General features: G+C 53.1%; 8 protein-coding genes across 8 annotated transcripts; 7 read left to right on the forward strand and 1 right to left on the reverse strand.

Annotated features, from left to right (window-relative positions):
* The first annotated feature begins 352 nt into the window (after nt 1-352).
* On the forward strand, nt 353-3011 carry BKA78DRAFT_318265 (heterokaryon incompatibility protein-domain-containing protein). Its single transcript, XM_066888767.1, has one exon. The coding sequence runs from the start codon at nt 598-600 to the stop codon at nt 2845-2847; it is 2250 nt and encodes a 749-aa protein (XP_066742425.1). The 5' UTR covers nt 353-597; the 3' UTR covers nt 2848-3011.
* Nucleotides 3012-3372: 361 nt separating this feature from the next.
* Nucleotides 3373-6073, forward strand: BKA78DRAFT_318267 (trehalose). The gene is made up of 2 exons (XM_066888768.1): nt 3373-3894; nt 3974-6073. Exons 1-2 carry the CDS (start codon nt 3713-3715, stop codon nt 5835-5837), a joined length of 2046 nt encoding a protein of 681 aa, XP_066742426.1. The 5' UTR covers nt 3373-3712; the 3' UTR covers nt 5838-6073.
* A 266-nt stretch (nt 6074-6339) lies between these two features.
* BKA78DRAFT_354132 (uncharacterized protein) lies at nt 6340-7344 on the forward strand (the record flags this gene model as incomplete). The annotated part of the gene is made up of 1 exon (XM_066891675.1): nt 6340-7344. The coding sequence occupies one exon, from the start codon at nt 6340-6342 to the stop codon at nt 7342-7344; it is 1005 nt and encodes a 334-aa protein (XP_066742427.1).
* Nucleotides 7345-7991: 647 nt separating this feature from the next.
* Nucleotides 7992-8984, forward strand: BKA78DRAFT_296949 (uncharacterized protein; the record flags this gene model as incomplete). Its single annotated transcript, XM_066886685.1, has 1 exon — nt 7992-8984. One exon carries the CDS (start codon nt 7992-7994, stop codon nt 8982-8984), a length of 993 nt encoding a protein of 330 aa, XP_066742428.1.
* A 531-nt stretch (nt 8985-9515) lies between these two features.
* BKA78DRAFT_354134 (uncharacterized protein) lies at nt 9516-10092 on the forward strand (the record flags this gene model as incomplete). The annotated part of the gene is made up of 3 exons (XM_066891676.1): nt 9516-9827; nt 9913-10010; nt 10071-10092. The coding sequence occupies 3 exons, from the start codon at nt 9516-9518 to the stop codon at nt 10090-10092; spliced, it is 432 nt and encodes a 143-aa protein (XP_066742429.1).
* A 519-nt stretch (nt 10093-10611) lies between these two features.
* BKA78DRAFT_254118 (UV radiation resistance protein and autophagy-related subunit 14-domain-containing protein) lies at nt 10612-12736 on the reverse strand (the record flags this gene model as incomplete). Its single annotated transcript, XM_066884871.1, has 5 exons — nt 10612-11850; nt 11906-12070; nt 12123-12160; nt 12209-12620; nt 12668-12736. The coding sequence occupies 5 exons, from the start codon at nt 12734-12736 to the stop codon at nt 10612-10614; spliced, it is 1923 nt and encodes a 640-aa protein (XP_066742430.1).
* Nucleotides 12737-12949: 213 nt separating this feature from the next.
* BKA78DRAFT_318271 (mitochondrial 54S ribosomal protein mL67) lies at nt 12950-14756 on the forward strand. The gene is made up of 2 exons (XM_066888769.1): nt 12950-13214; nt 13268-14756. The coding sequence occupies exons 1-2, from the start codon at nt 13086-13088 to the stop codon at nt 14714-14716; spliced, it is 1578 nt and encodes a 525-aa protein (XP_066742431.1). The 5' UTR covers nt 12950-13085; the 3' UTR covers nt 14717-14756.
* Nucleotide 14757: 1 nt separating this feature from the next.
* Nucleotides 14758-16936, forward strand: BKA78DRAFT_318275 (TLC domain-containing protein). The gene is made up of 3 exons (XM_066888770.1): nt 14758-15129; nt 15187-15921; nt 15978-16936. Exons 1-3 carry the CDS (start codon nt 14938-14940, stop codon nt 16476-16478), a joined length of 1428 nt encoding a protein of 475 aa, XP_066742432.1. The 5' UTR covers nt 14758-14937; the 3' UTR covers nt 16479-16936.
* The last annotated feature ends 1624 nt before the right edge of the window (nt 16937-18560 follow it).

Consider the following 18560-nt stretch of genomic DNA (forward strand, 5'->3'; position numbering starts at 1 on the left):
TACTATAGAAACTCAAGGTAAAGACCTATAAATTTTATAGTATAATATCTATAGAGGAAACTCCTATCTCTAATAGTCTTAGACTAAGAAAGAAATATTAACCTAAATAAATAAATAAATACTTAAATAAATAAATAAATAAATACTTAATATACTTAATAATATTAGTAGTAACTATTCTAGCGCTCCTAGACCTCTATATCTACTAGAAACTAAGCTACTAGCTATTTAAACAACTAGCTATATAGGACTAATTAATAGGATGTACTAAGTGCGCAGACTAAGCCTAGGTAGGTAGAGATAGTATATTAATTATTTACCTAAATAAACAAGTAAATAAAGAGAATCTAGCGGCTATAATACATAGTTATAGAGCTTGGGTCTAAGGAATAGCAGTGGGTGCAGCCGCGTCTCGATGTGGGGAATACGCACGCGTGCATAAAAAGCGGGCCTGATGCTGACGCATGCAACGACGGAGACAAAGAGTGTTTACGAGCGTAGCCTTGCGGGCTCCATCTCCATCCCTCAGCGTCTGCTCAGTCCTGAGCATAGTCTTCAAATTTCAGGTTCAAAAAACGACGCCTGGACTCCCGAGCAATGGAATCAACTACGAAAAGCCCCACTAGCAACAGTAACACCAGTGTAACGTCCGATAGCTTGTGTCGACAGTGTTCCCAGTTGAACATCAGCCTTGCCAAATTCCAAGTCACCAGCGGAGAGCCTCTTCCAGGTTTGGAAAACTACGACAATGCAGGCCTCGGTAGACGCAGTCTCGGCTTTCTCGACGAAATATACCGCAAATCGACCGCTTGTCCGTTCTGTCGGTTGATATTCTGTGCCACCTACAGAGACGGCGAAGACAGTGAAGTAAATCGAGGAAGTGTGGGGTACGATGGTCTGGACAGTCTGGAAGAAAGAGTTGAGTGCCTAGTGGAATGGCAATTGGATGGCCGAGAAATTTCTGGCTCCTCGAACATTTCCACCCCAAAAACGCGTCGTCTTCGTGTGTTCAACATGAAGACTACCTTCCCAGAGGCTCATATTGTCCTTGTGGAAGGAGACGCCCAGGAAGGACCGACATTCTTGGGACGTATCGTCAGTGCGCCTCAAATCGACACTGGTCTTATTCGTCGTTGGATGCACTTGTGCGAGTCCAAACATGGTCCTGGCTGCAGACATCCTCAAACAAGAGTCATCAGTGGCAAAGAGCTCATCTTTGTCGACGTTCAAGACATGTGTCTTGTCTGGCAGTCTAGCACGTGTCGATATATGACTCTGAGCTACGTTTGGGGAGGAATTGCGGAGAATAGGCTTCTACATGAAAACTATGCTGCCTTGTTCCGCCGCGGAAGTCTGTCCAAGTTGAAGCCTGCAAGGACAATTACAGCGGCAATGGAGCTTTGCAAGACTCTTGGTGAGCGATTCATCTGGATCGATCGCTTGTGTATTGTGCAAGATGACGCGAGTAACTGGGAAGAAATCGCCTCCATAATGGACGTGATATTCAGCAACTCCGTTCTCACGATTTGTGCTGCTTTTGGCAATGGTGTGAAGGCAGGCCTTCCAGGTTTCGCGTCCCAACCAAGACATGTTGAACAACACATTCAGAAGGTCGCAGGAATGGATTTGATGGTCGTGCGTCCACCAGAGGGGTATATTTCGGGTAGCATTTGGGACAAGCGCTCCTGGGTCTTCCAGGAAAGGCTGCTTTCCAGGCGCCTAGTATTGTTTGCCGGCCAACGCGTTTTCTTCCAATGCCGCCAGGCAACTTGGTCCGAGGAGATACACGCCGAGAGCTCGCGTCTCATCTGGACTTTGGACATGATTGATGGTCCATTGACTTCGGAGAGGAGCAACCCAGTCAGGCATTTCACCAAATGTGTTCAGCTCTACAGCTTGCGGACACTCACATACGAATGTGACAAACTCTATGCGTTCGAAGGGATCACAAAGTCGCTCGAGAGACCATTGGGGACGACATTCCTCTACGGCCTGCCTACTGGCTATTTCGACTGGGCCTTGCTTTGGGAACCAGTCTCTCCAGCGCATCGGATCAGAGTTGCCGAGGACCGTGGTTTTCCAAGTTGGTCCTGGTGCGGTTGGATGGTTGGTGTTGAATGGAGATTGTCTGCTGTTTCTGGATGTGTCTACAACCTCCACGACTGGCTTGTCAATCACACATGGATTGAATGGTTTGTTGTGCAGCAAGACAAAACTCTCCGTCACGTTTGGAGCCACGATAGCGATACTCCGTCTGCCGAAGGTTCGGACTCGGACTCCATTTCCGGTCGGTGGGCGGGTTACGGGAAAGAGACGGGGCGCAGAAGACGAGGTCTGCCGGGCCATACTCCGTGGCCATACCCGGTACCCACTGAAGAGGACGTCACCTCTGCTGTCTCTGAGAATAAAGAGATCATACGACCTGGATCTCTTTGCTTCTTCACATATTCAGCGTTTTTCACGCTCTCTAGGAAGTCCATGTCGTCCGCAACCTTCGCCACAGACCTGCAACCTGGCCTTCAACGTCTCGGCATCCTGGACAACAAAGGTGACTGGTGCGGAACAATCGTTCTGGAAGAGTCTTGGATGAGCAAAATCGGTCAGCCCTTGGAGTTTCTTGCCATTTCCGAGGCACGAGACTTTTCGCTGGAGGAATTCGACAGCTGGACTTACTACATACCACAACGTCGAGAACAGTCCGAATGGGAAGTCTTTTTCGCGCTCTTGGTGAGGAAGACGGAGACTGGTGCATACGAGCGCGTCGGGCTTGCAAAAATCTTCCAACACGCCTTCTACGTAAACTCATTTGGGCCTGGGCTTGTGTGGAAGCAGGTGGTGCTCGGGTAGAATCGAGTTTGTTTATAGCTTGATTGAGTCATGCATAAGCTTAACGTCCTATTGCAGTATAAGACCATTAGAAAGAAGAATAGCAATACCAAGACTAGGGATTCTGCTAAGCGGTGTGAGCGACTCCCGCTAGAACTCCACCAGCCGCATCAAGCATCATAAGATGGCCCACATTGTGACGACATGATGAGAGCAGCACGTGGCCAAGGTTTACTCAGACACTTCATGGTGTAAACGGCGGCCAGTGTGGCACAGTGTCGACAAAGGCGACCGGCGGAGGTACTGACAGTGGGTGACAAAAGAGATTCAACAAGGGCAAACGCAAGCGCTTGAATGCTCCCTGTAGCCATTCTTCAACAGAGAAAATATTCCCTATCTCCAAGGCATCACGAGCTTGATCACTCCACGTCTCTATGTATTCTGACTTGGCGACAGGAAGTCTTGGAGTTGACATCTGTGGGGGCGAAAGCGGAGACCCCGCAGTTACGAGGACGCCGAACCAAACCGAAAGTCCTCGTACCACCCCCGCAAAACGCATCGATATTCAGCAGGCAACGTCTGCGGCTGCGGCTGCGGCTTCCTCTGGTCAGCGGACGGGACGTCTTTGGGCTTTGATAAAATGACTTAACCTCAAGCCCATGACTTTTTCTCGAATCCAACACCATGCAGCGTAGCATCACGCCTCGTGCTAATAACGACCGACCCACTTGCCTCAAGGTTGGCTCAGCTTCTTAGTCTCATTTTCTCCGCACTCAGCCTCAGCATATTATCCCTTGCGTACCGTCCAGCAAAGGGAAAAACGTCTTGCGTAGTTTCTCTGGTTTGCTCTCTTCCACAGTTGAAATCAGAGACCCCTACAACCGTTATGGCGCCCTCCGCCGTCCTCGGAACCACTGTCCTGCTTAGCCTTGTCTCATCCGTCACTGCCATTTACGTCAACGGCCTCGAAACCACTCCTTGCGACTCCCCCATTTACTGCCAAGGCGAGATTCTCAAGGCAATTCAACTTGCAAAGCCATATGATGACTCCAAGACATTTGTTGACCAGTAAGTCACTGCTTCGGGACTTTCATGTCACCTCGTGGTTGGACCCCTACTTTTGTTCCCTGGCTCCTGACAGCGTCAGACCGACCATTCGGCCTTTGGATGAAGTCATAGCTGCTTTCGACGCGCTACCCAAACCAGTACAGAACAACTCGGACCTCCGCAGTTTTCTCGACAAGAACTTTGGACCAGCAGGAGGGGAAATCTCACCAGTTCCCACCGCGGAGCTCTCCACGGAACCTACTTTTCTCGACTCAGTCGCTGAACCCGAGCTTCGGGAATTTGTTGAAAAGGTTATCGATATATGGCCGGACCTTACCCGCAAGTACGTCGGTGGATCAAAGTGCGAGGGCTGCGTGAGTTCATTCATCCCCATCAATCGAACCTTTGTTGTCGCCGGAGGTCGATTCCGGGAGGCGTACTACTGGGATTCCTTTTGGATAATCGAGGGCCTACTGCGGACGCGAGGATCTTTTACCCAAGTGGCTGAAAACATCATTGAAAACTTCCTGGACCTGGTCGAAGAATTTGGGTTCGTGCCGAATGGCGCTCGCGTCTACTACCTGAATAGGTCGCAGCCACCCCTCTTGACGCAAATGGTCAAGATTTATATTGACTACACAGGCAACACCACCATATTACAACGCGCCCTGCCAATCTTGGTCAAGGAGTACGACTTTTGGAAACAAAACCGTAGCGTGGAAGTCACCAAGGACGGCAAGACCTACAAGCTCAACCACTATTCGGTCAGCAACACCCAGCCTCGGCCCGAGTCGTACCTCGAGGACTACGAGACGGCCAACAATGCATCGTATTACGCCAAAAACGGGCAGCAGTACCCGGGTCCGGCTCTGTCGGACCAAACCCGGCGCGTCCTGTACGCCAACCTGGCTAGCGGAGCCGAATCTGGATGGGACTACTCGTCGAGGTGGATCGCAAATGTGGAAGACGCCGTTGAGGATGATTACTTTCCCCTGAGAAGCCTCAACACGCGGGAGATTGTTCCCATCGACCTGAATTCGATACTCTATGCCAACGAACAAACGTTGGCCGAGTTCTTCAATAAGACTGGAGATGAAGACGAGGCGGCAAAGTGGGAGAAGAGGGCAGCTGAGCGCAGCGAGTCCATGTTTAGTCTCATGTGGAACTATACTCACTGGTCATACTTTGACTACAACATGACGTCGCAGGAGCAGAACATCTTTGTCCCAGCTGAGAATACGTCGACAAAGCTCGAGACGGACGCGGCGGATGTGCCACCGGGCAAACAGCTCTTCTTTTCTCCAGCGCAACTGTACCCGTTCTGGACAGGAGCGGCTCCTCACGAGCTGAAGGACGACCCGTACGCGGTGCGTAGCGCGTATTCGTATGTGGCGCAGCTTCTGGAGGAGAATCCAGGGGGCATCGCGGCTAGCAACTTGGTCACGGGACAGCAGTGGGACGAGCCAAACGTCTGGGCACCATTACAATACGTTCTCATCAAGGGCCTGCTGGCGGTACCGCCGGTGTTAGGCAAGAATGACGATGCGTACGAGTGGGCTCAGTCGTATGCTCTTGAGATAGGGCAGCGGTTCGTGGCTTCGACATTTTGCACGTGGCTCGCGACGGGCGGGTCGACGAAGAACAGGCCAAAGATTGCGAATGCGAAGGCGAACGGCATCATTTTCGAAAAGTACTCGGAGGCGGCCATAAATGCGGTCGGGGGTGGCGGCGAGTACGAAGTGGTAGAGGGCTTTGGGTGGAGCAATGGATTGCTAATTTGGCTTGCGGACAAGTTTGGCCAGAACTTGACAGTGCCCGACTGTGGCAACCTCGAAGCAGCGGCCAAGGTAAAGACGCGCGATTTGGGCGGCGGGTTCGGCAGTGCGAGGCAGCATTTGAACCGGATCAGCCAGCACGATCGTCGGTGGGTGAAGGGTCTGCACGAGGTCGAATGGATGGAGTAGCGGTAGGTGGATAATTGCTGTAGTGGAATTGATGAGCGGGTAATTGATAAACTGTGTCGTATGGATTCCGATTGACTGTGGCTTTGTGATTCAGGGGTAGGAGAGCTGAAGCTGGGGAAAAGCTGTAGGACTGCAAGGTGAAGGTGTTTGGGATGGTTGGCTGTTGGCTGTGCGGCGGCCCATGCAGGGACCCCTTGGGACCAGGAAGCGCTAAGGAACACCACGGCACCTGGGCCTCAGCTGCCACTACCACAGACAGACCAGAGTACATTCGTCCCTCGCGCTGACATCAGGCACCGCCTTGTAGCAACCCAACCTCAAAATACATCCATTGCTACAAAAAGTCGTCGCTCGCTTCTCTCCTCCCGCCCTCCATCGCTCCTGCCGTTGCCCGCCCCTTCGCTCCAGGTCCAGGTCCAGGTCCCGATAAAACACCACCACCACCACCACCCACCACCCAACTTGTCATGCACACCTCTTCCTCTCCGTCGACGTCGTAACAATGGCTGCCGACGGCTCCTCGCCAACCCCCGTCTCTTGTGAGCCTGAGCTCGACCGCTCTCCAGCCGTGCCCGACGAGCCCTCAACCCCATCGTCGACCCTCCACACTCTGCGAGACCTCAGCCTTCAGGACCGAGATGCTCGCCCCGTCCCACCAGAGACGCCCCGTCGACTGACAGACCCCGTTCCCTCGAGGCTCCTCCAGCCGCCGCATCTTTCACCTCAGTATCGCAACCGCTCTCCCTACTCGAGGTCCCACTTGCGTTCCACCTCGCTCAGTGCTCCTGCCCTGACCCGCACTCACTCGTCGCCAACGCCAATGAGTCCCACCGCTTACTTGACCACCCGTCCCTCGAGTCCCCTGCGCTCACCGGCCCGTCTCCGCACCCCTATCAAGCTGGACGAACCCTATCTGCCTGCCCTGTCCTCCAACAACTCTGACATTGGTATCATTTCCGAGGACCGCGAGCTTCACGTCACCTCGCGTGGAACTCCGCTGGACCGATCCACAGACACGTCGTCTTTCCCAGGCATGCATTCGGGCAATTCTTTTTCTCGCCAGCGTCGCAGGCCCACCTCTCCGCTCTATTCGGTATCCAGTCCACCCACACCCGCTCATCCCTCGCCTACCTTGTCGGCTACCAAATTCAATGAGCGATTTCCCTCGGATGTCAGTTACCCGAGTTCCTCGTACTCGTCCTCGTCCATGCCGTCTACGCCGACTTCGATGCGTTCTCGAAGCCCTAGTATCTCTAGCTTGGAAACTATTCCGGATTCGCCTGACGCTGAAGAGGCCGCCATCGAGGCCGATCGCGTTGCCAAATTGGAGGCGGCTGCTAAAGCTGCTGATGGAGGACGTGAGAATCTACGGAGGAGCAGCTTGGACGTGCCTCGTGCGAGACCCGGTGGGTTTGGCATGGCGTCGCGGGACAAGAGGAAGAGATGGAGTGTGTGTGGTGCCGAGAAGCGCGGCGACCTGGACTTGGAGACCATTTGGGAGGATTGATCTTGGCACCACTCACGATCTGACTTGTCAACCGAGACTTTGCCTCATGTTTCCATGCTGTCATGGGCATCGAAAACAAGAGACGTTCCACCAACACAGACGAAGATCATGTCAACAGGATCCGCGTTGTTGACCAGCGAGCGGCATCCGGTTCGCATCAAGCGTCTTGACGCTTTACGGAGTTATGCTTTTTGGGACGGAGGGCGCCATGCATTTACCACCATCAGGAGTACTCGAGGGGACGGTTTTTGAACACAGACAGGCGTTTATTACACTCTCTGAGCGGACAGGCCGCGAGAGTCGACACACAGCATATGATAGCCATGATACCCAATCATCGTAAACTGCCTTGCCATTTCACGTGGTTGCTAGCCAGCTGCGGTAGGAAGAGGCTCGTTAGGTAGTCTTTCAATCAACGTAGATCCACGCCTGTTAGAAAACAGCAATGAGAAGATTTTGATGGGTTGGACAGCTGCTGCATGTCACTGCAGGAATCGTTCGACGATTGGTGAGTTGGCCGACGGGGGTATGATGTAATCGGCGGCATTGCGGTCATAATCTGATCAACATCAACAACACTTCTCCCCGCCAACACCTCTGTGACAACACCATCCACGCATCAATTGAATCCCAAAAGAGGGGGCAACATGGCAATCAGAGTCGCAGTCATCGGCACGGGTTGGATCACCGATTCGTTCATCGAGTCGGCCCACGCAACCCAGGCCTGGAAGCTGACTGCTGTTTACTCTCGCAAGGCCGAAACCGCCCAATCCTTTGCCGCCAAACACAATGCGACGCAAACTTATACCTCACTGGATGAGCTTAGCCAGGCTACCGATGTAGATGCCGTCTACGTTGCATCTCCAAACTCATTCCATTATGAGCAGGCCAAAAAGGTCCTTGCCGGCAAAAAGCACGTTATTCTCGAGAAGCCCACTACATCAACCGTGGCCGAATTCGAAGAGCTTTTCGCTCTTGCAAAACAACAAGGAGTCTTCTTGATCGAAGCCAATCGCCACATCCAAGAGTGCAACTTCAAGGTTTTGCAGCGGAGCCTGGACAAGCTGGGCCCCATCTACGGAGCTTCGCTCAACTACGCATCTTACTCATCGCGGTACAACAATGTGCTGGCGGGCGAGACGCCCAACATCTTCAACTTGGCGCTGTCCGGCGGCTCTCTGGTGGACCTTGGCGTCTACCCAATCGCAGCCGCCGTTGCCTTGTTCGGCAAGCCCAAGTCCCAGAGCTACCACCCGGTCATCATCCGGACCGGCGCCGACGGTGGTGGTCTCATCACACTGGCGTACGACCAATTTGCCGTTAGCATCAACGCCTCCAAAATCTACACGTCAGCGGCGCCTAGCGAGGTGTACGGCGAAAAGGGCACGCTCATCGCCAACGCCGTGACCGACATTGCTAGCGTCGAGTTCTTGGACGCAAAGACCAAGAAGAAGGAGCAGTTGGCCGGCGAAAAGGCCAAGCTGAACCTGCAAGAGGAAGCCGCCGAGTTCGCACGCATCATCAACGAACGGGACGCGGCTGCGGCTAGCAAGCTGGAGGAGATGAGCCGCATCGTCATTGGCATCACTACCGACCTGCGGGCTCAGAACGGACTAGTATTCGATGTTGAGAAGAACTAGGGGGCTAGACTGGGGATTGAATACTCCATCTGAGAGCAATCTTGCGCGACGCCACCGGACGGTTGAATCGTCTATAGACCCGGTGTCTCTTCAATAGTTTCAGAGCGTGGTCATAGAGGCGGCGGAAAACCCAATGAATGCCAACTTGCCTAGACTTACGTCTAACTACTGCTATGTGGGCATTCGTCTGAAATGTCTATTTTGGGATGGCGTTGTTCTCTTGAAAAGTTTCTTCTACCCTGGTAAAAGTCTGGCACCAGATTTGTAACGCTAGTCACATTCCAAACATAGCCAATACCGTGACGAGCTAACCAGAGATCCACCGACAGTTCTAGCTTGCACAATGCCTTGCTCTTTTTGGATCTCGGGGATGTTGTCGCAGTTGCACGTGTCTCGGGTCGAGACGGGACTCAGCGGGCCGTGGCGGGGAAGACGGCCCGAGTAAGTACCGCATGCAGCACGTCGAACTCACCTGCAGCACCGGAGCAACAACGACAGCAACAACAACCTCGTCGACGCAACCTCGCCACCATGCCCGGCTCCGAGTACACAGCCGTCACCGGCGGTGCGCTCAAGCTCAAGGGCGGCGGCGGCGCAATCGACAAGAAGAAAATGAAAAAGAAGAAGCCCAAGCCCGACGATGGCGACAGCAACAACGACACAGCCGTGCGCGCCTACTCGGGCGACGAAGCTGCTTCCGCCTCTAAAGACACCAAGCCTGTGGAAAGGGATCTCGCCAAGGCCGGTGACGAGCCTTCTGAAGAGCTGCAGCGCGAAGTCGCCGCGGCGTCCAGGCCCAAGACCGAGGCCGAGCGCAAGTTTGAGGAGGCTCGCCGGAAGAAGGTGCGTTGCGTCGTCCGTGTTTTCCCGTGGCGTAGTTTGCGTCTGGATGTAAAGATGATCAGAACTCTCTAACTGCTGCATGTAGCTGGGCGAGCGTTTGAAGCGCGAAGGTGTCAAGTCTCACAAGGAGCGAGTCGAGGAGTTCAATCGCCACTTGAGCTCGTTGTCTGAGCATCACGACATGTGAGTGCCCTTCTGCCCCCTGATTTGTCCCGCGAAAGCAAACTGACGCTCGTTCCCAAGGCCACGCATCGGCCCAGGATAACCATTCTGGAGGCTTGCTTGTTCAATTCCCTTGGCGGTTGGAGCTTGATGGACTCGGTCGATCAATCCGGGCCAGACTGATTAGCTTGGTGTTGAGGGCATGGATTCAAGTGCCAATCTATCCTTTTCCTTACGAAAAAAGACCAAATGTTACTTCGCTTGTGTTCAAAGACATCAATTGACGATGTCGTCGCGCTACGCTAATGACTCCGGAAGTGGTTCCTTGCGAAACGGTCAAGGCCGACCTGAACGAGCTTATGATTTGACGCTTGAGGGAGTCGTAATCTCAAAGTTTTCGATTCGCTGACCTCTAAAAGCTACACCAAACTTTGAACGCGACAACCAGGGTATAATGATTTGCATGCTCCCAGCCAGCCCCCTTCCAAGATGAATGATTCCGACCTTGACCCTCATCAATATCAACGCGTTCTCCAGCTGACACCAAGACGTTGTACAACTTTTCAATACATATCCACTGAGCAGACCGACATGGTCGGCACCCAATAATATCAAAACACAATCAGGACAAACCACTCAAAGCCGCTGGCCTTTGAGGCTTGAAGGTCGAAGTTTCGGCGATAATACCGCCACTAAACAGACCGCCATCATCATGTGCTGCGGCGGCGTTCGGCGTGTCTTTGCTTATTTTCCCTCCATGCCCTTCCGCATCACCATTGCCGTTAGCCGTGTTGTTCTCGAATCTCCTCTCGTCTCTAGGGGAAGGAGTACCAGGGTACCTCAGAAGCGCCCTGAATCCTCCAGCTTTCCTGTCTGGAATATCCCCTTTGCCGGCGGTGGCGACGTAGAGCAAGTACTTCAAGTTCGGCAGTGTGTGCCGAATGTCCAAAGGTTTGAGACCAAGCGAGTTGGAGAGAATTTCAATGTCCTTATTTAACAAGAACACGCCGTACTCGAATCGATAACGAACGGCACCTTTCATGAACAAGGGATATGTCCGGGGATCCGCAGTCATGGAGATTGGGTCTTCGACGACCGAGGTTGAACCACGCGGTTGAACGGGATATGGTAATGGGACGGTCAAGTATATCGACAAGTGGGCGACGACTTGGGTAGCATAACCCAGAGCGGCCGCTGTTACTGTTTCGTCAACATCGTCGAACTCGGAATTTGGCAAAAAGAGACCGCATATCGTAAAGGCGAGCGAGCGACCTGGTATCGACTCGATTGGATAAATCTTTTGCAAGTCTTCGCAGACGCGCCGCCTGTGGCCGAGGATTTCTTCTTCCGTTTGCCGTATAGTCGTCGTGCGGTCTTTGAGCTGCTCCTGGCCATGGATGATGTCTTGCGCAAGATTTTCCTGTGTGACTCTGCCAGTTTGCATTGCACTCCGTCGCGAGTTTATGTTTGCCTGCAGCTCAGCACGCTTCTTCCGAGCTGTTTCTAGCCGCTTGCGCTGAGTGGACACGGTGGACTCGACCATCTTTAGCTTTTCTCTTCCCTCCGAGACTTCGTGCTCAGTGGAAAGCGCGTCGTTATTGTCCTTCAGAACGGATGCAATGTCTGCCGTCAGCTTATCTCGTGTGGCCAACGCGTCTTGTATGCAGTCGTCGAGGGTCGAAAGCCGCATCAGTTGATCATAAGACGACGATGTCAAGGATTTTGAAGTAGCTTTGGCCTGGCTTTCCACCATGTGAAAATGGGAGTCAGTCGAGGCGACATCAGTGAATGCTGTAAATATGCCATCGGCAAAATGGAAGAGAATCGAGTTTGGAGGAAAGGGATGGTGGAACTTCTCGAGCTGCAGTATCATGTTAGCTGATTGATTGCACGTGGGGCTGACCTTCAGGGCTTACGGATTTGGAGATGAACTGCAGTGACCGGAAGCTGGCTGTCAGACTGAGGAGAAATTGATGGTCGTCCATGGCTCGAGTTTTGGCCCAGATCTTGACCGTGATTTCGTCCAGTCTAGTAACTGAGGGTCCCCACGGGTCCAAGTCGAATGATTTGAAGTTTGGGTTCTTTGTCGTTTGCGTCAGCCAAGGCATCGTGGCTGCAGTCGACGACACATACCATTGCCTTCTCTACCTCCTCACTCACGTAAACCGGCTCTGGTCCTCGATCAGCCTAGCACGGCATCGCTTTCCTCAGAAACTGACCCTCGTTGTCTGCTACGTGAAGCGAGAAGAAGATGTTGGCCATTCGACCTTCAGCTACATCTTCGAGCTTCTTCTGCCTCTCCAAAGGGCTTGCTCCGGACCACTTCATGGTACTACGACGGCGCAGCCTACTAATATTGGGTCTCACAGGCGCATCCAGGGAGATGTCTTGCCCCGACTGGCCGTTGGCCGCTGACTCGCCTATGGGATGCAAATCCCTGGCCCTCAGATCAGTAGAGGAGCGGGCATGCTCAAGCTTTCTACTCTCACGCTGAGCCAAGGCCTTGGCGGGGGTCTTTAGGGTCGAGGGAATTGCATCGTCGTCGATTGTCTTGCCGCGGGGTCTCGACGAGGGCTGGGCCAGGGCCAAGTTGCGAATGGTGATGCCGTGAAGGTGTCTGATCCGACGATTCTGGCAGGTTATTAGTGGAGAAGAAAAGAATTGAATGGTGTGCGCACGTAGGGCAAGATCCACGGCCGCTCGCGCCTGGCAGCGTTGTCGTCGGGGCCGCGAGAGCTGCTGTCCATGTCGCAAATGGATAACGGTGGTTCCGCGCGGAGTCACCGGGAGAGTGGGCTGCTCGAAAGATGTGGCCGAGCTGGCGGGAGCGATTGGGTCATGGCCCTTCCGCTTGGAGGATAACTCGCGGCATGTCGTGGTGGAGGAATGAATTGAGTGGACGGGAGATGGTGGTGTTGGTCGCTCGGGCTCCGCACCGCATCCATGACACTCTGACCTGAACACGAAAGCTCCTGGTCAGTCCGTGCGCGGCTTCCCGAACCTCGATTTTCCGTCGCGCCAGGAACATCAACCGCACCACGCTCCACCTTCTTCCACTCTGAGCTGAAGACGTGCCTAGGCCCATCTGAGGACACAATGTCGGGCCTAGGGACACAGGCCGCCCGTGGCATCGAAGCCTCAAAGGACGCTGCTCGCCAAGTATTCGTCTACTGCAACTTTCGGACAAACCAGACTCTGTACTCGTTGAACGAGCGCGTCTTGCGCGTACGTATCCCAATGCCAATTCAATTCCCTAGTATTCTAACCACTTTCTCCAGCACTCTCACTTGAAGCAACTTCATTACGCAGGCAAAAAGACATTGCCTGCGAAGCTCCGCAAAGACGTATGGCGCCCTCTCGCAGTCGTAACACTTCCCTTCGAAAAACAAGCACGAGACGCCTACCAGAAGCTGGTGGACTTCAAGAAACTGCACGAACTGTACTGGGATCAGAATGAGGCGAAGGACTGGGGAGTGCTCCCCGAGGAGAAGCAAAAGGAGCTTGTGGGACGCAAAGTGATGCCCAACAAGAAGGAGCGCGCGAAGATCATTATGGACCAAAAGGCAAACTCGATCGCAGACATTGCAAAAGTCATGGAACTACAGACGGCGTCGGCTTCCAAACAATTCGATACATTTATGGCCAAGGATGATCAAGTGGAAGACCTCTTTTGGCTGCGATCATTATTCCGGAACCTGCTTCGCCTGGGGAAAAATGGCCAGGACGAGAGCCTACGCAACCTCCTAAACTCTACCGACAAGATTGACGAGAATGCAAAGTCAGGTCTACAAAGACTGCGACTGGCGATTACGCTGCTTAAAAGACATCGAATTCTCTCCCGCCCCTCCGACAACATCGAGGAAACGATCAATCAGCTACGATCAGAGTACACGCCCATCAGGGAACAATTGCGCGACCGACAATTCGCATATTTGGACAGCCTACGGCAGGAGCGCGAGCTTTACGAGGAAGTCAGGGAGTTGAGGAAGCAGCTTGGAATTGCTGGGGCTCTCTTGGGCAACGTGCATCGGGAACAGCAGCAATGGACCAAGTACTTGCACAAGATGAAGGAGGAAGAGAGGAGAGAGGAGAAAAAGTGGTTGAAACAAGCGGAAAAGACAGCAGAGGAGGGCGGGAGAGTGGAAAAGTTCCCTGGCAACGAGGAGGCTCGCCAAGCGGCGCTTGAAAGAAGCAAGATTGGGAAAGTCATTCACGATTTCAACTGGAAGGTTGCGAGCTTGGAGAGCAAGTTGGCCGAGAAAAAGAGAATTCTGGAAGAGACCAACGAGGCCATACTAGAGGCCCTCTACCCGGCTTCTCAAAAGCCATCAGGCGCGCTTCCGAAAAAGGGACCGCTTCACCAGAAAGCAATGCTGCGACAGTCCAGGCCACGACCATTTACTCTGAACGGAGTGGAGATCAGATGGTCGAACATGGTGGATTTGGAACACGCAGAAGAATGGCCGGAGCTTATTTTCCACGAGGGTTTGGCTGTGGAGAGATACAAGCCAAACATGTCCCGAGTCGTAGTTGACAAATCTATGCTACCGGATGTGCTGGAGTACGCGGCAGAGATCCAGCGGGAGAGGGAGTCATGGGAAAGGGAGCAACAAGAGAAGCAGCAGCAGGAGGCGGAATTGCTTGCGCAGCAGGAGGCAGAGAGTCAAGAGGCAAAAGACACGAACGCTGAGGACGACAAGGCACAAGGCCAAAGAAGGGCGGATTAGATGTACTTTGCATGCATTCCCCAACTTTACTGGTACTTCCTACATGATGATGCAGTGCACTATCAGTAATCAGATGTTGGCCTGTGGCAGTGCGCGGCAGGTGCGGCGGTGCATGCCGCCGGCGAGAGCGGGAGCATTTTCCAACACCATGGCTGATCCGCACACGCTTTCTCACCGCACTCGCAGTCCTCTCCACCTCCACTCAGCCCGACACCGCGACAATGGCCGACGCTGCAACCGAGCCTTTTCCTCCCCTCTCCCCTGTGCGCAAAGAAACCACAAATTCGCAGCCCAGAGGCCTGCGGCGGCAGAGAAAATCCAGCAACCTCGGCGATGATCCTAGGGGAGACACTGGGACTGTAGCCTTGGCCACAGCATTTGACAACAACCCGCCATCTGCCTCTTCGGTAGCTGTAAGGACCCGTACCTCATGCATGGCCGCGGCCGACTCTCTGATCCGCCTTTTCCAGCGCTCCGACAGCAGCAAACACGGCGGTCGTCCCTCGAAGCGCCGGAAGGCCAAGTCCCTCATCCGGAGATGGTGGAAGCTGTCCCTGCGGCACACCTGGCTCAACCCGCTCCTCATAGTCTCCATCATAGTCTCTCTATACCTCGTCAACCCCTCCGAGTCCAATCCGCTTCACGCTGCGCTCTTCCTCTCTTATCCACTTCCGAGGGACCCGGCCGCCGACCCCAATACCCCAATACAATATGGAAAAGGCGCTAGAGATTTCGCCTTTGTCGCATTCTACATCGTAGTGCTGTCATTCACTCGGGAGTTTCTCATGCAGCGCGTCATCAGACCTCTGGCCATCTACTGCGGCATCAAGTCGCGTGCGAAGCAGGCGCGCTTCATGGAGCAAGTCTACACGGCCGTCTACTTTGGAATCTTTGGACCCTTCGGTCTTTACGTTATGTCGCGGACACCCATCTGGTACTTCAACACCCATGCCATGTACGAGGGCTTTCCGCACAGGACGCACGAGGCGCTGTTCAAGGCGTATTATTTGCTCCAAGCAAGTTATTGGGCGCAGCAGGCCATTGTCCTCCTACTCATGCTGGAGAAGCCGAGAAAAGACTTCAAGGAGCTTGTTATGCATCACATCATCACGATCGCGTTGATTTGGCTGAGCTATCGGTTTCACTTTACGTACATGGGACTGGCAGTGTACATCACCCACGACATTAGCGACTTTTTCTTGGCGGTATGGTTTTGTCTGAATATGCTTTGGAGATGTTTGGTGAGCTGACGCTTGAACAGACTTCGAAAACGCTCAATTACCTTGATTCTCCACTGGTCGGACCTTACTTCGGCTTCTTCATCCTCGTCTGGACGTACCTGCGCCATTACATCAACCTCAAGATTCTTTGGTCCATGGTCAACGGCGAATTCTCTTCGGTTGGATCATTCGAGCTCAACTGGGAGACGCAGCAGTATAAGTGCTGGATCTCTCAGTACATCACCTTTGCGCTCTTGGCTTCGCTGCAGGCGGTTAACCTCTTTTGGCTCTTCCTCATTTTGCGCATCGCGTGGAGGTTCGTGGCCACGTGGGGCGAGGTCGTCAAGGACGAACGCAGCGACTATGAGGATGACGAGGAAGAGACGACCGAGAAGCCGCCAAAGGCCCCGAACGGACTGGCTCCCGAGGGGAAGCCCCAGCTGCTTCTTAACGGTGAACCAGTCAGCCCTATTGACGGTGGAAACTCGTCTGCTGCTCTTATGGGCCCAGCAGGAAACACCCGGCAGAGGAAGGGCAGGTGATTACCAAAACAGGGAGTTGCGAGATTCAATTGCATTGCCTAGCGAATCACGTCTCATGGGGACGACTTTGTCCGCATTTTGTGCATAGTTGCTGCAGACGAACTGCAGAAGGAGCGAGCGAAAAGTAATGAAAAATGTCAAAACCAAACCAGTACTCCCGAGGTTGAGTTGAGCTGTGCTCGAATGCTCCCTGGATGTATGCTTCTCAGAGTTGAAATGGCTAAGTCTGCTTGTTCTGGGGTGCATGAATGCTCCCTGGATGTATCTTTCCAAAGGTTGAAACGCCCAAGTCTGCTTGACACGATCTGCTTGAATGCTCCCTAGGCACACACAACCTCCTTCGCTTTCTGTATGATCCACCGTTGGCCCTTGGGTTTGAACTCGACATCTCCACAACGACCGACTGTACTATCACTCGCCGGGTTCCTTTATGCTTACTCATTAACCAATCGGGCGGGCTCTATGGCAGCGCAGAGGTGCTTGAATGCTCCCTGTAAGTGTCCATCGAAGAGCTCAAATGCCCAAGTCTCTTCGACACCAGGCCTTTGAATGCTCCTTGTATGCACCCATCTGGAATTTGCCAGTTGAATGATCCCGTAAATATGGAAATTTTCGTTCCCAAGCCTTGAAGTGGGTATTTATGACAACCACTTATCACCAACTGCAGGGCTGAAAAAACCGGGCAGCAACTGGGATGATTATGGTATTGCATCCAGTTTGAAGACGAATATGGACGCCTACTGGGACTGCGAGAATAGTTGCGCAAATCAGGCAGGCGTTGTCTGCGTTGCCCATGAAAATACGCATCGTCAACTTCGCCCGTCTTGCTGGTGTCACATCCACACCAATGATCCAGATCTTTTCCAGCCAGTCTATGAGAAAATTTGACGATTGATTCAGACATCACGAAAGACAGTGGTGTTGATCAGCTGCTTGCTATTTTCGCAGTAATCGGGGTCGCTTGAAGCTCAGGATGTGTTGTCAAGTGTTGAGAGGTACCAAGCATTACTGATCTCTTAAGCAATCATTTAGGGCCACAGTAGGTGAGGAAAGAAATTCAACCTAGGCTCAGCTTCACGTCGTCGCACCTTCAGACGGAAGCGCTTGAATGCTCCCTGTGACTACCCATCAAGAAAAAAGTTCTCCCTATGTTGAAGGCAAGAAGCGCTTGAGAACTCCACGTCTCTACGTGTTTTAATTCTGGCGGCAGAGATTCTCGGATTAGCAATTTCTTTCGTCACCCACTGTGGGGCAGCTTTCTGAGAATACGGGGCCACGACGGGTTAGTTGCAGGATGAACGCCAATTCCCAGGCGTGATGGCAAAACTGCGCTGCTCAATATATATTTGGCATGGAAATTACGAACTGTAGGTTGGAGTTTCGGATGTGCATTTCAGAGTCCTTCGTCTCGAAAGGAAAAGGAGACTCCAACTCGTAGAAGGGTGACAACACAGGGTGCAACCAAACATCCCTGCTTCGCGTTGGAGGCTGGAGTTGACAATTCTGTGGCCACGCACTGCGCAAACCCGGCTCGCCGTTTCGAGCGCAGATCCATCTGGTTGGACAGGGAAGATGAGCAAGGGGTTGGAACGAGAGAATGTTCGATTGATTCGACCGCCCTGTTTCAGCTACACGACTCCTCGTGTCGCCGCAGCTGCTACAGGGAGGTGTCATCTCCTGTGCTGACCGGGGTTGTTGACGCGATTCGAGATTGAGGAGACCCTTGGACGAACACGAATGGAAGAGAATTTCCACACTGTAAAGACTTCATATTTCTCGTCATCTCCCCCAGTTGACCTCAAAGGAAGCGTCAAGTTCCAAGCAGGACTGCTTGAATGCTCCCTGTCTTCATCAACTAGGACTTGGCCGTTTGTCAATTTTACTGCACCTAGTGCACTCCGCATTCAGACGCTAAGTCTTTGAGTGGAATTACCGAATCATCATCGGCATCTGAGTAGGCTAGCGGAGCGGCTTCAGGGATGAGGCGCTTCGCAAGAGAGAGAGTAGATGGGGGCGTTCGGGTGGCGCATTGCGCTCAGATTGGATCGCCAGAATGGGTCGGATCTCACAAGGTCCTTGTCT

The sequence above is a fragment of the Phyllosticta capitalensis genome (genome assembly GCF_038381095.1).
Source record: "Phyllosticta capitalensis strain CBS 128856 chromosome Unknown BKA78scaffold_7, whole genome shotgun sequence".
Classification (NCBI taxonomy): Eukaryota; Fungi; Ascomycota; class Dothideomycetes; order Botryosphaeriales; family Phyllostictaceae; genus Phyllosticta; species Phyllosticta capitalensis.

Coding starts and splice junctions, on each gene's coding strand:
- BKA78DRAFT_318275 (XM_066888770.1), top strand. CDS start 14,938: ATGGCCGACGCTGCAACCGAGCCTTTTCCTCCCCTCTCCCCTGTGCGC. Junction 15,130..15,186: donor CATCTGCCTCTTCGGTAGCT/GTAAGGACCCGT, acceptor CGCCTTTTCCAG/CGCTCCGACAGCAGCAAACA. Junction 15,922..15,977: donor TTAGCGACTTTTTCTTGGCG/GTATGGTTTTGT, acceptor ACGCTTGAACAG/ACTTCGAAAACGCTCAATTA.
- BKA78DRAFT_318267 (XM_066888768.1), top strand. CDS start 3,713: ATGGCGCCCTCCGCCGTCCTCGGAACCACTGTCCTGCTTAGCCTTGTC. Junction 3,895..3,973: donor TCCAAGACATTTGTTGACCA/GTAAGTCACTGC, acceptor TGACAGCGTCAG/ACCGACCATTCGGCCTTTGG.
- BKA78DRAFT_318265 (XM_066888767.1), top strand. CDS start 598: ATGGAATCAACTACGAAAAGCCCCACTAGCAACAGTAACACCAGTGTA.
- BKA78DRAFT_318271 (XM_066888769.1), top strand. CDS start 13,086: ATGTCGGGCCTAGGGACACAGGCCGCCCGTGGCATCGAAGCCTCAAAG. Junction 13,215..13,267: donor TGAACGAGCGCGTCTTGCGC/GTACGTATCCCA, acceptor CACTTTCTCCAG/CACTCTCACTTGAAGCAACT.